The 17,674-nt window shown below is 40.2% G+C and overlaps 1 protein-coding gene across 1 annotated transcript; it reads left to right on the top strand.

Annotated features, from left to right (window-relative positions):
• Nucleotides 1–16,238: 16,238 nt before the first annotated feature.
• On the top strand, nucleotides 16,239–17,468 carry LOC311106420 (homeobox protein Nkx-2.4-like; the record flags this gene model as incomplete). Its single annotated transcript, XM_084148752.1, has 2 exons — nucleotides 16,239–16,605; nucleotides 16,807–17,468. 2 exons carry the CDS (start codon nucleotides 16,239–16,241, stop codon nucleotides 17,466–17,468), a joined length of 1,029 nt encoding a protein of 342 aa, XP_084004878.1.
• Nucleotides 17,469–17,674: the final 206 nt, after the last annotated feature.

Here is a 17,674-nt window from a genome sequence, read left to right as displayed (position 1 = left end):
GCTGTGGACGTTTTGTTTCTATTCAGCTGTCAGTTGGGTCAGCTCATCTCCCAGTAAGGATGAGGAGTAAGTATCTCTGGGGTTTTGTGAAGGCTGTCGCTTGGCTCTTTTGTGACCCTTGTTGGACACGTTGTATTCCATATGGGCAGCTGGCCTCGTGAAGGGGACCGCTAATAAAACTCAACTTGTTCTGCTTTCAAACATGCCATTGTTTCCTCCCAAAGGGAAAAAATAATTACAAATTCATGCAGTATCCTTTCTGGGCAAAGACACCCCATTCACATATTAGAACAGGGAGCCCTTATCCTAAGGTTTTTCTGTGTAACCCCTCACGCTCTCTCTCTCTATTTCTCACTTTATTTTTCTCTATTTTCTCTCTCTCTTTCGCTCTCTCTATTTCTCTCTCTCTCTCTAAATATTTGTAACCAGTTTTCCAGATACTTTGCACATAAAATATCTGTACTCACTCTGGTCATCTAAAACACGTGTTAGTGTCAGTGGATACCTGTACTCACCATGTACTTCAAGCAAATGTTGAAGTGATGAATAATAAATAATAACAGTTTAAGCTGTAACGTTACTCGCATTCCTTATTGAGTAAATCAGCAACTGAGCGTCAAACAACTTTTTAACCACAAGATGGCAGTATATACCTTGATGAAGAAAGATAAAGGTGCCTAAAATCTTCCCAGGGGATCTGTATTATATAGCCACTGGGTACACTGCATATCCCTTACGTGCTCCAAGTTCCAATGTCACAAATATTTTCTAATTTAAGCTATTTATAACAAATATTTGCAGTGAGCATTTTAGACAAACGTTTTTATATTCAATTATTGTTACAAGGCAGGTGTACAGTATCAGTCAAACGTTTGGACAGACCTACTCATTCAATGGTTTTTCTTCATTTTAAATATTTTCTACATTTTACAATAATAGTGAAGACATCAAAACTATGAAATAACACACATGGAATCATGTAGTAACCAAAAAAGTGTTAAACAAATCTAAATATATTTTTCTATGTTTGATTCTTCAAATAGCCACCCTTTGCCTTGATGACAGCTTTGCACACTCTTGGCATTCTCTCAACCAGCTTCATGAGGAATGCTTTTCCAACCATCTTGAAGCAGTTCCCACATATGCTGAACACTTGTTGGCTGCTTTTCCTTCACCCTGCGGTCCAACTCATCCCAAACCATCTCATTTGGGTTGATGTCAGTTGATTGTGGAGGCCAGGTCATCTGATGCAGCACTCCATCACTCTCCTTGGTCAAATAGCCCTTACACAGCCTGGAGGTGTGTTTTGGGTCATTGTCCTGTAGAAAAACAAATGATAGTCCCACTAAATGCAAAGCAGATGGGATGGCGTATCGCTGCAGAATGCTGTGGTAGCCATGCTGGTTAAGTGTGCCTTGAATTCTAAATAAATCACTGACAGTGTCACCAGCAAAGCACCCCCACACCATCACACCTCCTCCTCCATGCTTCACGGTGGGAACCACACATGCAGAGATCATCTGTTCACCTACTCTGTATCTCACAAAGACACCGCGGTTGGAACCAAAAATCTCAAATTTGGACTCATCAGACCGAAGGACAGATTTCCACATGTCTGATGTCCATTTCTCGTGATTCTTGGCCCAAGCAAGTCTCTTCTTATTATTGGTGTCCTTTAGTAGTGGTTTCTTTGCAGCAATTCGACCATGAAGGCCTGATTCACGCAGTCTCCTCTGAACAGTTGATGTTGAGATGTGTCTGTTACTTGAACTCTGTGAAGCATTTATTTGGGCTGCAATCTGAGGTGCAGTTAACTCTAATGAACTTATCCTCTGCAGCAGAGGTAACTCTGGGTCTTACTTTCCTGTGGCGGTCCTCATGAGGTCCTCATGAGAGCCAGTTTCATCATAGCGTTTGATGGTTCTTTCAAAGTTCTTGAAATGTTCAGTATTGATTGACCTTCATGTCTTAAAGTATTGATGGACTGTCATTTCTCTTTGTTTATTTGAGCTGTTCTTGCCATAATAAGGACTTGGTCTTTTACCAAATAGAATTATCTTCTGTACCACCCCTACCTTGTCACAAGACAACTGATTGGCTCAAATGCATTAAGAAGGAAAGAAATTCCACAAATTAACTTTTAATAAGGCACACCTGTTAATTGAAAAAGCATTCCAGGTGACTACCTCATGAAGCTGGTTGAGAGAATGCCAAGAGTGTTCAAAGCTGTCATCAAGGCAAAGGGTCGCTACTTTTGAAGAATCTCAAGTATAAAATATATTTTGATTTGTTTAACACCTTTTTGGTTACTACACGATTCCATATGTGTTATTTCATAGTTTTGATGTCTTCACTATTATTCTACAATGTAGAAAATAGTAAAAATAAAGAAAAACCCTTGAATGAGTAGGTGTGTCCAAACTTTTGACTGGTACTGTAGGTATTTCATGAATTAGATTATTTTAATAGAAAATGTATCATATCTATTTAAATCCAATCATGTTTAGAGGTTAAGAGTTTGAATATACATTGATTCATTTCATAGACAAATAAAGGTTAAATTAGAGTGTCTCTGTCAAAAGCTTGTTTTGCTCAACAATCACCTAATTCAGTCCAGAACAGGCAGCAAGGGCACATGGGAGAGCAGTGAGGTGAGTGGTTTGTCCACAGAGGGGAGCAGTTGGGCAACGAAAGTTAGTGGATGAAAACAAGAATGTTCTCATTTACTAGTGATATTGTAACCCTCATGCTGTAATGGTGGGGGAATAGTGACATGCAGTGACAACCTCTGTATGTGAATTTGTGTCTTTCAGAGGGGTTGACATTTTTTATCAACTTGTTTCTATTAATTTCTAGCACGTCAAGCTAGTTTACAGAGTAGTTAGCTAACTAGCCAGCTAGCTTTGTAGCCATGGATTGTGCAACTTCCATTGTTTAGCTAAGTAGCTAGCTGGTTGATGTTTCCCTTTGGTAACCAGGGCAGATGAAAGCAACATTTCACAAAAGCTCTTTACATTGATATCCATACTGGATGAAGCATTTAAGGGACCTCATGGGCACCTTTAACTTTTTCACTGAATTTAATTCACCTTAAAATGTTTTGTGCAACTTACTTAAAGTTAAGGAAACTTTAAGGGAAAAGATAAGGGGAAAATTGACTTAAGGTGTTTTATGCAACCGGGCCCAGATCCTCTGTAAGGAGCATTATGAATCATCATCCATCCTCCCCTGGACAATGGCTACACTCCCTTGTTTACTCAGTGCCCTCTCCACCGCTGTCATACCAACAGCACGGTGGTGCTCTGGAAGTCTACTCATCTAAGCGTGGCCTCGCTTGGCTGCTTGTCGCCCACACCCTCTCAAGAGCTCTTCACGAGGGATCCCACCGACGCCACAGTCCAAGCATACAGGCAAACTTGGGTGGGTATCACAAATGGCACCCTATTACCTCTATAGTGCACTATTTTTGACCAGGGCCCATAGGGAATAGGGTGTCATTTGGGATGTACCCTGGGTAGAACAAATGTGTATGCTACTAGGCTTCTCAACCACAGCTGTCCTTAGGGTAACATGATGCGAAAGTGACAGTGTTTGTGGTAAAAAAAAGAAAAAAAAGTATGCATGTTGGCTATTGTACAGAGCGAGACATTGTGGTGTAGTCTTGACCTCGGACCTGAGTAATGAAATGGATTGTGCGAGGGGGAGCAGCTGAACTCAATAACACAACACAACAGACCCAGGCTTTTATTGTGGACTAAATATACCGAGATGTAGGACCCCTTGGTCATCATGTTCAACACAAAATGTTCTCTTAAAGTATTTTTTATTATTATTTTCACATTGTATGAAATAACACATATGGAATCATGTAGAAAATAGTAAAAATAAAGTGTGTCCAAACTTTTGACTGGTACTGTACATGATGCAACATAACAACTCAATGATGTTGGATTCATTTTTTGCATGCACTGAAAATGTCGTTTGTCCATAGATTGCATAGATTAGTCTGTTTTGTGTGTTATGGTGTTCATCGGGACACGCTGGGGGAGTACTGTGGGTCAGAGGTCAACGATCACTCTACCCCATCCCCCATCCCCGGCTATAGTGTGAGTCTATAACGGCAGCCCCAACTTCCCCTGGCTGGGAGTTGGGCTGGCCAGGACAGGAGCCAGGTGGTCTGGATCCCTCCTGTGAGTGGCTTGAGTGGCTGCCTTTCCAAGAGCCCCGGGAGCGCAGCTGCTTGTCCTATTGCTCTTCACAAAAGCAGGGGATTAAATGGAGAAGAGAGAGAATGAGGAACACAGAGAGAGAGAGAGAGAGAGAGAGAGAGAGAGAGAGAGAGAGAGAGAGAGAGAGAGAGAGAGAGAGAGAGAGAGAGAGAGAGAGAGAGAGAAAGAGAGTGTGTAAGAGGGAGAAATTGAAAAACTGGAAATCTAAGGGAAAGGGTCAATCGAGATCTGTCTAGCAAATATAGGCCAATGCCATACAGACATGCACCAGGTTATTCAGAATGGATGGTTTCACAAAATAGCATTTCAAAATTTGAGATGAATTCAAATATGAACGTAATATACATTTACACCTCAGCTCAATTGTGGTATGAGCACCCTTAACCTAGTATAAAAGGTTGTCTTATATTTAGGAAGTTATGGCAGAAAAACCTGGGCAAAATAGTCCTAGTTTTCCTACAGCTTCACTGCTAGGAACTCTAATGATAATAAGTAGGGAGTCACACAAGGGACAACAAACACATTGAGGGAATGGCCCTGACAAAAAAAAAAGATATTAGGATGCAATTAACCACATAGAGGTCAGAGTTTATTTGCCAAGGTTTCTATTGGGAGATTCTCCATATAACATAAGAACCAAAATCATTACAGCATGTAGACATCAGGAGTGTTAATGATGTCTCTCGCCGGAGGGATAAACTGTTGGGAACTGTTCTGCCAGGTGGGTGTAAATCCGCTTTAACTGTCTTTTCACACCATAATGACTGTGTCTCCTTAACACAAAAGAGAACACAACGTGATTAGTCTCATAATATCAATGCCTCATTTCAAATACTGCATTTTTCCTGATCCGCAGAGGGCAATCTTCTTCAGTTATCTGGGACAGAGATATGGGTGATTTAGATGAAAATGCAATCACTCTCCTGAGTGTTTATGTGGTTTTCTAAATGAATTGTGACGTACACTTCTAAAGAATAGGCCAGAGAAAATCAATTTAATTGAGATACCAACACTGCAAAGTGCCACTTATCTTTATCCTCGCTGTTGGACACTTGGTGGCTAGATCTAGTGGCAGAAAGTCATATTACACTTGAATAACCTGATTGAAATAGTGATAATATCCATCATATTACACAGTTATATTCAACATAACAGAATTATCATATCATCAGCATATAAAGTTGTACTATGCTCATAAGGCATTTATAAGGTATATTATTCAAGAATCAATGGGTATATCCTACACAGAACAAAAATATAAACGCAACATGTAAAGTGTTGGTCCCATGTTTAATGGGCTATAATAATGTTGGATTCGCACAAAAAGCTTATTTCTCTCAAATGTTGTGCACAAATTTGTTTACATCCCTGTTAGTGAGCATTTCTCATTTGCCAAGATAATCCATCCACCTGACAGGTGTGGCATATCAAGAAGCTGATTAAACAGCATAATCATTATACAGGTGCACCTTGTGTTGGGGACAATAAAAGGCCACTTTACAATGTGCAGTTTTGTCACACAACACAATGCCACAGATGTCTCAAGTTTTGAGGGAGCATGCAATTGGCATGCTGACTGCAGGAATGTCCACCAGAGCTGTTGCGAGATAATTTAATGTTCATTTCTCTACCATAAGCTGCCTCCAATGTTGTTTTAGAGAATTTGGCAGTACGTCCAACCGGCCTCACAACCGCAGACCACGTGTAACCACGCCAGCCCAGGACCTCCACATCTGGTTTCTTCACCTGCAGGACGCTGAGGAGTATTTCTGTCTAATAAAGCCCTGGGGAAAACCTCATTCTGATTGGCTGGGCCTGGCTCCCCAGTGGGTGGACCTGGCTGCCAAGTGGGTGGGCCTATGCCCTCCAAGGCCCACCCCATGGCTGCACCCCTGCCCAGTCATGTGAAATCCATAGATTAGGGCCTAATGAATCTATCTCAATTGACTGATGTCCTTATATGAATTGTAACTCAGTAAAAATCATTGAAATTGTTGCATGTTGCTTTTATATTTTTGTTCAATATACATATCATTACCATAGAACAGAAGTAAATCTTACAGACTATGTTTATGCACCTCACAGTATGCTATGGGCTATGACTCAGCTGTGTGAGGCTGTAGTGTTCAGCCATCATATTACACTCGGCATCTGCAAACTCTAAATTGGCTAGCATGATACAATGGCTCACATCAAAGGCACAATCACAGTTAATTTGAAGTGCACGCACAATACACCAGGGCAAGGATCAGCCATGTCCAGCGATGTGATCTTCTTCCCAGAATACAAAATCTTCCTTGTTCTTGGTGGATGTCTTTGCATATTCATGTCTTTCCAAGTGGTCCTTTAATTATAGACAGCAGATTCATATTCATTGGATCTTTGTTTTGTAGAGATGTTTTCTTGCCACGTGCAGGAATAAGAATTGATAACAAATATTTCATTACAATAGCTCACAATTTGTTTTGGCAATAGGGGAAAGAATCACAATAGAATATGGTTATACAGTACATACACACATATACAGTCATATTTTTTTTATAATATAAACCATTTAATGGCTTAACAAAGACATTGAATAAGGTGGTATAGAATAAATTAAATATCCCCATTCCTTATCAAACCAGTATTGATGCTTTCCCTCATGGTGTCAAAAAAAACATGAAACATAGGCTATCAAAAGAGCTGTTGTGCATTTGGGCCGGGATGTCTGGTATCCAGAATCTGGCAGAGATATATGGAGAAATACCCAGAATATTGCCTCCTTTTGAAGTCACTATGGAAGCTTACCAATAGACTGTCATCAAATTGATATGTGTGCCATTTAGGTGATTATACCTGATATTGATTGGTGTGTCATAGAAGCACATGCGAAAGATGGGCTTGTGATAGGCTACATAGCTACGGTATAGGCGTATATAGGCTATAGACCTATCGTCATCATTATCATCATTGGTATTAGTAGTCTAACAGCTTACTAGGCTATTTAGTGATTGTTGGTGCAATTCAAATACAATATCCTATAACATTCACTTTTCTTTTGAGATCACCAGGTGGATGATGTTTTTGATTCTGATGAATCAAAAATTAGTCGTTCCACTAATTCGGTGCCTTTTGAGAAGTGTAACTTGGTAAAAAAAAAAAAAAAAAATATATATATATATATATATATATATATCTACAGTATTAAGTGCACTATTAAGTGCCAAATAAAGTAACTGGGTTGACCATAACAGGGTTGACGATTTCATCTTAAATCAGCCATAAATCCCCTTGTGACAGGGTGAATGGAAGCTTGTTGTGTGCAGCAGGGAGTGGCTGTTGAATGCAAGCTTCCAACAGTCTCACACTCAATTCGTGCAATAAATTATATCTATGGGTAACAGGGTTGATGTATTATGGTCAAAATGCTCAGTTTTCCACCACAAAACGCCAGAAAATGCTACAAGCTCTGACAGTCTCACGTCAGAATTAGATGTTCATCCAGGTAAAATGTCGAAGTTGTTCCAAACGTCAAATTTCTAAGAGTTTAAGGTTAAGTTTAGGCATTAACTCAGAATTCTTAAGGTTTTAACTCTGAATAGTTAAGGTAAGGGTTAAGGTTTGGGATAGGCTTAAAACAAAAAAATATATATAAAAAACGGCTTTCTATCGCTGTATTCCAACATGCAACCTTTGGAATTAGAGGCAAGTGCTTACTCCCATCCGTCATCCCCGTTCCACAACGCCCTAGCAAAACCGAAACCTCCTTGAAGGTAACAGTGCTCACTGTTGCCCCTAGTGGCCGCTTTCCATGTCATCTTCCGATGTCTTCAGACATGGATGGAGGTCTAATACTGATTTGTATCACGGGTGACCTGTCTGGCCATAAAAGAGTAGAACTAGCTCACCGGCTTTTACACTATGATTTCACTATTAGATGTGCAATGTTTCTTTTGAAAAAAAGTATTTATTAGGTGTAGATTCAATCAGATCAAGCGTTAACCTGTGATAGCAGACACCTGCATAGCGGATGTTTTGGCGGTGTCAGAGATGGAACTGTGGGAGGTGGAACTGTGTTGGAGCCATCAAATCGGTGAGCAGCTGCTCTTGTGATCATTCTCATTAAGCCACACCTGCCCCACTCCTGTTAGACATTTAGAAAGAGAATGTGTATGCTATAGAAATAATTACGCTCAAATTGTAAAATCATTCAACAAAATAATGAAGATTTCTATCATCCTAATCAAGGTGTAGATGACTTTTCACATTCCAGTGTTCAAACTTGGAAACAAGGCTGCATGGGATTTCTCTTAATGCGACTCAATGCAGCCAATGGCAATCTTCGCTTTAGGTATAATGTCGGTAGCCCCTTGTGGATTTCACAGCTCTAATGCAGTTCCACCTCCAACAACTGAAAACATCAGCGGCTAAAGAGGATCTGATTGAATCTGCCCTAAAAAAAATGAAGTTTAGAAAACGAGAGTTAGGTTCACGTAACAGGGTTGACCTTAAAATGAGGGACAGACTTAAATGCATCGCTAATCATATGAAATAGCCTAAATAATAATCTTCAGAAATGACTTTGTCAAAGCAACAAAATAACTAAGGCTTTACAATGATGGAGAAACTTGGAGAAATGTGGGGATTAAATGGGTTAAAATATTCCTATGTGTGACACATGGTTGACGGAGGGCACTTTAGCAAGCCTTTGTTCATATAAAAAATCGGATTAATTAAAATGCTCTATGTGATCTATATTAAAGGGGACTTCATTTAATATAACAGGCTTCTAAAATAAACTATTGGTGCATTATTTCTACTTAAAATATCAAAGGGACGCAAAAGGCACTCTTTTCGTGGAACAGACCCAAATAAATAACCGACTGAATTTATGAACGTGTCAGTCGCGTCCAAGATTTGTAATAACTACAATAAAACAAAGAAGGACAGGATAAACTAAGGGGGTTTAATAAACGCGTATACAAAAAGCTTATGGCATTTGACCAATTTCGCTTCCAAATTATTTTTTTTATATATTAAAAAAGGGGTAATATGCACAAAGAACATTTGCTTTAAAACTAGAACCGGAAAGTTTCCGGTTTGTTAATTGATAATGCACGACATTTCTTGGTGGAGGTGCATATAAATATTTATATTTCTTCTGCTAGCCTATAGAAGAAATACCACTCAACTATCTGAAGTATTAGGCCTATGTACGTTAATTTATTTGATCACATCGGCTGTTGATATCATCATATCGCACTTTTAATCAATACACTTTTAATCCACACTTGGTCCAATGCTAAAGCCCCCGTCCCCCTTAGCATAATTTAATGTATAATATAAGAAACATTAATTAAAAGACAAATAATACTGGAGTGGATGAGAGGGTCTTGACTGAGGAGGCTTGGCACACACTTTTATCACTTTATCTCTGCTACTCATGCAAGAAGATTTAACAGTTTGGTGCAATAATCTGAAATTCATTTTGGCAAACTGTAAATACAGTAAAGCAATAAATTAAAGCCCTCCATGGGCCGAAAGCTTGAGAAAAAGCTGCTATCTACTTCTAATAATAAGCCTATAATATTATTATTTGCTACAGTAGGATAGTAGTAATTATGCTGTAAGTACTTTATATAGTGAGTATACAGCCTATACAATTTTCTGGAAAAGATGGCACACGGTAGGCATGAATTGTGTCTATAATACAATACAACGCAATGCTTCAAATGCTCTTTACAAGTTACCCAAGTGCTTCCATTACATAAATGAAAATTACTAAATGTTTGTGTGATAGCTTATTAAATATTAATATGTTAAGACAATTCTCTATTATCCATAATTCTTTGGTGACAGGTTAGCCTACATTTGATTGCAAAGCAATGACTAGGCCTGACGTTTCATCGTGCCATGACGTTTCTTCTGAATGTCAAAATTAAGATTAGCCTACATTTAGAAGACTATACTTATTTCACAACTGTATCAAGTAACTTCCTATTCCAATTCTTGATTTATGAATGTAGGATACCACTGCACTCTCTAGACCACCAACGCGATTTTTCTCCTGCATGCCCCAAAAGCTATTTTGATAGGGGTTATAGGCTAGCCTACCTCCAAGCGATAGCAGCGGTGCACCTGCCGTGGAACCTTAATATGTAAATCTAACCTCTCCTCTTTTGAAACATATTGTCATTATTTACAATATTGTCAGACAGTGTCATCGGCAAACATAGCCTAGGCCCTCCGTTGAGCAAATACCCAGTGCTTTTGGTGTAATTGAAATGAACTAATCGTGCATAAGTCATGCCCAAACAAAGAAAGCAGGCCTACAGGTTGATTGTGGTCATGGGGTCCTTTTCCATCAACCCGTGCACAAGGAATGATGTTGCAACACGATTCGATGCGCTTGGTAGTTTGTAGCACAGTCGCGTAGCTTAATACAGCTGCCATTTGTCTTGCAAAGAGCTGGGTTTCCACTTCTGTAAATGTTTCGTCTGAGAAAGGAATAGGCCACAATTGTCCAACATTCTGAAACCGTCGAACAATGTAGGCTACAAAAATACTCTGGTAAATAAAAATGTAATTTCCATCCATCTTGTTTCTTTCTTGTTGCCCTCGCCGTGACATGGAAGTTGAGATCATAGCGTTTCGTTTTGTTGAATTGGGTTAACAAGCACGGACTCCACACAAGCTCATTTGCTTCACTTACATCTCCGGTGCATTAGCAGGAACGGTTCAGGACCCGGGCCCTCACTCTAAGCGCAGAACCCCTTTACTGACCTCTCCAAATCTCTCTCATGTTATTGAGCCAGTGATGGCGGAATGCATCAAGTGCCCCATTGATAGCAAATATACCATCCCTCTACTCCAAGACGTTCGAGGTCTTTTCAAATATAACCTCAAAAGAGTTGCATGCGTTTTGTGTTTATTATCTCAAAATGTTTGATATGCAAGTAGGCTATGCGTTTATTGGGGATAGGTGATGCAACATTATAGAGCTAGTAAAGAGCACTACATTTTAACACAATACAAAGATCATTCAGAATTCACAATAATTCGCAATTTAGTTTGTTACTGAAGGCTAGTCACCTCAAGAGAATCGGTCATTGCTGGAAAGCAAAAATGATGATTTGATGTCCAAATATAGGCCTACAGTGGTTTGCGAAATTATTCACCCCCCTTGGCATTTTTCCTATTTTGTTGCCTTACAAGCTGGAATTTAAATGATTTTTGGGGGGGTTTCTATCATTTGATTTACACAACATGCCTACCACTTTGAAGATGCAAAATATGTTTTATTGTGAAACAAACAAGAAATAAGACAAAAAACTGAAAACTTGAGCGTGCAAAACTATTCACCCCCCCAAAGTCAATACTTTGTAGAGACACCTTTTGCAGCAATTACAGCTGCAAGCCTCTTGGGGTATGTCTATATAAGCTTGGCACATCTAGCCACTGGGATTTTTGCCCATTCTTCAAGGCAAAACTGCTCCAGATCCTTGAAAGTGGATGGGTTCCGCTGGTGTACAGCAATCTTTAAGTCATACCACAGATTCTCAATTGGATTGAGGTCTGGGCTTTGACTAGGCCATTCCAAGACATTTAATTGTTTCCCCTTAAACCACTTGAGTGTTGCTTTAGCAGTATGCTTAGGGTCATTGTCCTGCTGGAAGGTGAACCTCCGTCCCAGTCTCAAATCTCTGGAAGACTGAAACAGGTTTCCCTCAAGAATTTCCCTGTATTTAGCGCCATCCATCATTCCTTCAATTCTGGGGATGGTGTACTCAGGGTGATGAGAGGTGTTGGGTTTACACCAGACATAGCGTTTTCCTTGATGGCCAAAAAGCTCAATTTTAGTCTCATCTGACCAGAGTACCTTCTTCCATATGTTTGGGGAGTCTCCCACATGCCTTTTGGCGAACACCAAACATGTTTACTTATTTTTTTCTTTAAGCAATGGCTTTTTTCTGGCCACTCTTCCGTAAAACCCAGCTCTGTGGAGTGTACGGCTTAAAGTGGTCCTATGGACAGACACTCCAATCTCCGCTGTGGAGCTTTGCAGCTCCTTCAGGGTTATCTTTGGTCTCTTTGTTGCTTCTAAGATTAATGCCCTCCTTGCCTGGTCCGTGAGTTTTGGTGGGCGGCCCTCTCTTGGCAGGTTTGTTGTGGTGCCATATTCTTTCAATTTTTTAATAATGGTTTTCATGGTGCTCCGTTGGATGTTCAAAGTTTCAGATATTTTTTTATAACCCAACCCTGATCTGTACTTCTCCACAACTTTGTCCCTAACCTGTTTGGAGAGCTCCTTGGTTTTCATGGTGCCGGTTGCTTGGTGGGGGCCTTTCAGAACAGGTGTATATATACTGAGATCATGTGACAAATTATGTGACACTTAGATTGCACACGTGTGGATTTTATTTAATTAATTATGTGACTTCTGACGGTAATTGGTTGCACCATATCTTATTTAGGGGCTTCATAGCAAAGAGGGTGAATACATATGCACACACCACTTTTTGAATTCTTTGAAACAAGTTTTTTTTTTTTCATTTCATTTCACCTCACCAATTTGGACAATTTTGTGTATGTCCATTACATGAAATCCAAATAAAAATCCATTTAAATTACAGGTTGTAATGAAACAAAATAGGAAAAACGCCAAGGGTGATGAATACTTTTGCAAGGCACCGTATATCATTGAGGGTCATTGTTCTGCTTAGTGCTAGAGTCTCTCGTATTTTATTTCCCAATCAAAATGTCTGTTGTGCTTTGTGCTATATTAGTTATGGTGCAAATGTTGATCTGATTAAAAGTGATATTGAATTTACTAGCTAGTGCAAAACAGTATGTAGTCTACAATTAGCCTACCTGGAACATTATTTGGACTTGGTTTAATAATATGAAACTTCTTCCACGAAAGTAATAGGCCTATAGGTAGCCTATGGGGTATCTTTCTGTAATCGATGTAGCCTAATAATGTAATAACACTCAAATAAATTCCTATAGTCAAATTTTACCGGTTGAATTAACATTGATCAGGTATTCATTCAAAAGTTATAGTCAATAGAATCATAATTAAGACAAAAACAAGTTACCTGCAATAATAAGACTATCGCTTGTGCTGGAATTCAACGGACGCGAGCTGGAAAGATTCCCCTTTCACGCTATAAACCAGCACAAGCGATAGTCCACATAATATGGAAGAACATTTTACGAATATAGGCCCATGTATTTATGGTCCCTAGACATGAAAGTTTCAATGTAAAGACCGAAGTCATTATTGCTATTTTCGTTATCGAATGCTTCTCTATGCAGCCGTACCCTTTGACTGAAAGGTCCACAAGGTTGAGAGGTTTGGTTATTTGCACAGGGCTACATGCAGGAAAAATATTGAAAAGAGGCATCCACCACAACACAATTAGTTTATTATGATTATGAATTATATGGCTCATTCAACAGATGCATTATGGAAAGCAGACAACGTTAAGATGTTATCCGATCTGAACATATTTTAACTTTGCTAGGCTGCAAACTTTGATGTAGCCTAGGCCTAACAAAAATATAAGAACAAAATGTTATCCAAATTAAATAGTTGCTACATTACATTAGGCTATAGCCAGTCAGAATAAAAAAAATGGTCTACAGAAAAATAGCCTAAACCTACATCTTGACTAAGCAAGTTGCCTATCAGACAGAAACGATACCATTTACATTTTAGTCATTTAGCAGACGCTCTTATCCAGAGCGACTTACAGTTAGTGAGTGCATACATTATTATATATATATATAATCCAGGTCGCGGCCTGGATTCGAACCAGGATCTCTAGTGGCACAGCTAGCACTGCGATGCAGTGCCTTAGACCACTGCGCCTCTCGGGAGGTTCCCTCAGAATACACAGACCAACAAAGAATTTGAAAACAAATCAAACGTTGATACACTCCCATATCTGTTAGGCGGAATACCGCAGTGTGCCATCACAGCAGCTAGACTTGTGGACCGTTGCCACAAGAAATGGGCATCCAGTGAAGAATAAACAGCATTGTAAATAACACCCATATTTTATGTCACGCTGGTGCCAGCAGCAGGCCAGCTGAGTGACTCACTAGGTTATCCAGATCATCGTAGAAGTAGACGTTCCATCCATCCACTAGAACCTCTGGCTTCGCTTCCCCGTCATAAATCTCCTGTAGAGGATTTACCAAGCAAATACGTTTTATGATAGGATTTATGATGATCATACTTGTACTTCAATTTGAAAATGCACATTCACAAACACAAAACCATCCTTAAAGTCTAAAATATAAATGTTTCAATATGCATCAGTGTGTGGGCTGCGCAAATGTGACTGTGTTTCAGCACTTGTCATTCCCTGGCCTTGCCATCTCTTTCTGCCACAGGGACTTTAGCATATAGGCTACCGCTATCCGCACGGATTGACGAAAGATAATTTCACTGAAATCAATTCACCTGTTGTCAAGTTAATACCTCTCAAACATTCGAGGTACCCTAAAAGGATTTAGGCAGTTTTATAGTAACTTGAAAGTCGCGAAATCACCATAAAGCCTACATTTTACCTTTTTAAAATCTTCAGATTAGCCTGCATGCGGCTCGCATAGCCTACCTCTGAAGCATTGGATGAGCAGGTGAACTCGAAATCGTCTCTCACTGGGCACAGACTTCAGTTTAACTTCCATTTTTGGTTGAGCTGTCAACTATTTTGAATTCAATGGGGAAATCAACAAAAAATGTCACCATGTCATTGGATTTAGGTTAACATTTGGGTGAAAAAATACGAAATTCCCTTATGTTACAACTTTTTAGAACCCCAATCACTTTTCCACCTTCATTCAACGTCACAAATTTTGTTTGAATGACGTGGAAACAACGTTGATTCAACCAGCCTTTGCCCAGTGGGCTAACTGAGATAAATGACCATTATAGATCAAAGTAAATGACAACAATGAGTTATTAACTCAATTAGCATGCAACTGGTGAGCCATATTTTTTGTTTTAAAATAGATAAGGACTTAATACACATTTAATTGTCTTTGATGAATCTCGTTCACATCAAGGACTGGACTTTGATTTGAATCCATGCCATCTTTGCGGTGTACGACATTGTGCTATAGGCTATTCTATCCATTCCCATGTCCACAATTAAATAGGCCTAATTGGAAATTGGAAAGTACCAGGATGAATGGACTACAAGTCAGCAATAGTGGAATTTGTTTGTCTTCCAATAAGTGACGCATTAACCGCGATGAATAACATAGGGTTGGTTATCTTCACATCTAAATATGATTTGAATAAAGTATTCATTTAGAATATTCATCCATTGTATATTGTCTGATAACATTTTGTAAAGAAGCAAAAAGAAGAAACAATAACGATCCTACAAATGATATGGGGTAATGTAAGCCTACCCATTTATCAATAGAAAATAAATCACACCCCTAAATGAAAAATGAGCAGAATGTGACAGGTTGGATGGTGAAGAATATTGTCTTCATTTTGGTGCCTGATTCGTCTCTCGTGTCTGTTCGAAGAGCTCTCGAGTTAATAAAAAGGTTGCTATTTCATTATTAGGCTGGAGCCAGAGTTTTACCCGAATGCACCAAAACTATAGCCTATTGCCTCACTAGAAATCCGACCAAAGAAACATCTAAAAAATATATACTTTTCGAATTAGTTCCATATCCCAGATATTTTTGAAGTTGACGTTTAAACCATCTAAATGGCATCTTGCTTATCTTAATTCAAAAGTAAAATTTTCCTCAATTACCCGGTTAAAATGTCAATGCCCATTGTTGGCTTGTTGCTCCGCCCCTCGTGTTTGTCGTAAACCTGGCGCCTGGCTAGAGTCAAGCCAAGATAAGAGCGTCCAAGGCTCCCCTCCTTCTCCAAGGCGATCAATTGGATATCTGACGGACCCACAAGTACTCTTGTAGGTGTCCTGCAGCAGAGAAACAGCACCACGGTCGGACTTGTTCCGCCTTCAGCCAAATTCACCTGCGGGCTAAACCATGTCCTTGAGCCCAAAGCACTCAACTCCTTTCTCAGTGACAGATATTTTAAGCCCGATCGAGGAGACCTACAGAAAGTTTGGAGGCATGGACAGTACAGGAAACCTCGCATCTTCTCTGTGCGCATACCGACAAACTCAGGTGTCTCAAACCGGCATGCAGCAGCACTCCATGGGCCATAACACCGGAGTGGCGAGCGCCTATCACATGCCACACAGCGTCTCTCAATTTTCCAGTGCCATAGGAGGCTACTGCAACGGAAGCATCGCTAATATGGGAGACCTCCCGTCTTACCAAGACACCATGAGGAACGGCGCAGCAGCAACTGCATGGTATAACCCAAACCCCGAACCACGCTACCCAACAAGTAAGTTGAACAAGTAGCCTATTATTTTTGTTACTTTTAAGAAATGCTAAATGCAATTAGTTTGCGATAATTTATTGTAAACTACAACTTGAAATGGTGCGTAATTGCATTCCGCACCACGATTTAATACATTAAAAATATTTTAACTAAGCCTGTATCTAATACTCATTTAACTTAGCCTGTATCTCTGTGCTATTAAAGTTTCTAGATTCATGGGAGCTTCCACTGGGATGAACATGACCGGGATGGGGACCTTGGCAGGGATGGACGCCACCAAATCCATGGTCACCTTACACTCTGCGCCCAGGAGAAAACGACGGGTGCTGTTCTCTCAAGCCCAGGTGTACGAGCTGGAAAGGCGCTTTAAGCAGCAGAAATACCTGTCGGCGCCCGAGAGGGAACACCTGGCGAGCATGATCCACCTGACGCCGACCCAGGTCAAAATTTGGTTCCAGAACCACAGGTACAAAATGAAACGCCAGGCAAAGGACAAAGCGACCCAGCAGATTCAACAGGAGAATGGCAACATGTGCCCACAGCAACAGTCACCGAGGCGGGTAGCAGTCCCGGTTCTCGTGAAGGATGGCAAACCCTTCCAGAACGGCTCAAGCACACCGACGTCTGGGCATCAGCAGGTGCAGCAGCAGCAGAACGTGTCCGGTGGGGCGATGACAGCTTCGGCCAGTGCGGTGGTCAATCACCAGGTGAATCATCCGTTATCCTCCGCCGAAGAACTGGAGGAAATGTCCCCCAGTTCCCCTATTCTACACAGCCATATTCACATGGCTCAGACAGACGCGGCTCTCATCGAATACACCAATAACATGGTCAGTTCAAACCTGCTTTATGGCAGAACTTGGTAGAAGGGAGAAATCTGCTATTTTACATTTTCATTCTGGAGAACACGTCAAGTGGATTTTAAGACGAACAAAAACATCGGGAAGGACAGTGGTCGTTCGTGACATGGACAACAAAAGCACCACAATTCCTTGACATTTGAGAGGTGCATAGTGCACCTATTTTTAAGAAAGTCGACCCTGCCTGTTTAATTTTGATTAAGAGCATTTGA

Source organism: Coregonus lavaretus (genome assembly GCF_964263955.1).
Source record: "Coregonus lavaretus genome assembly, chromosome: 31".
NCBI classification, from domain to species: domain Eukaryota; kingdom Metazoa; phylum Chordata; class Actinopteri; order Salmoniformes; family Salmonidae; genus Coregonus; species Coregonus lavaretus.
Note: the sequence above shows the minus strand (reverse complement) of the source record. Positions and strands in the feature narration are given on the sequence as shown.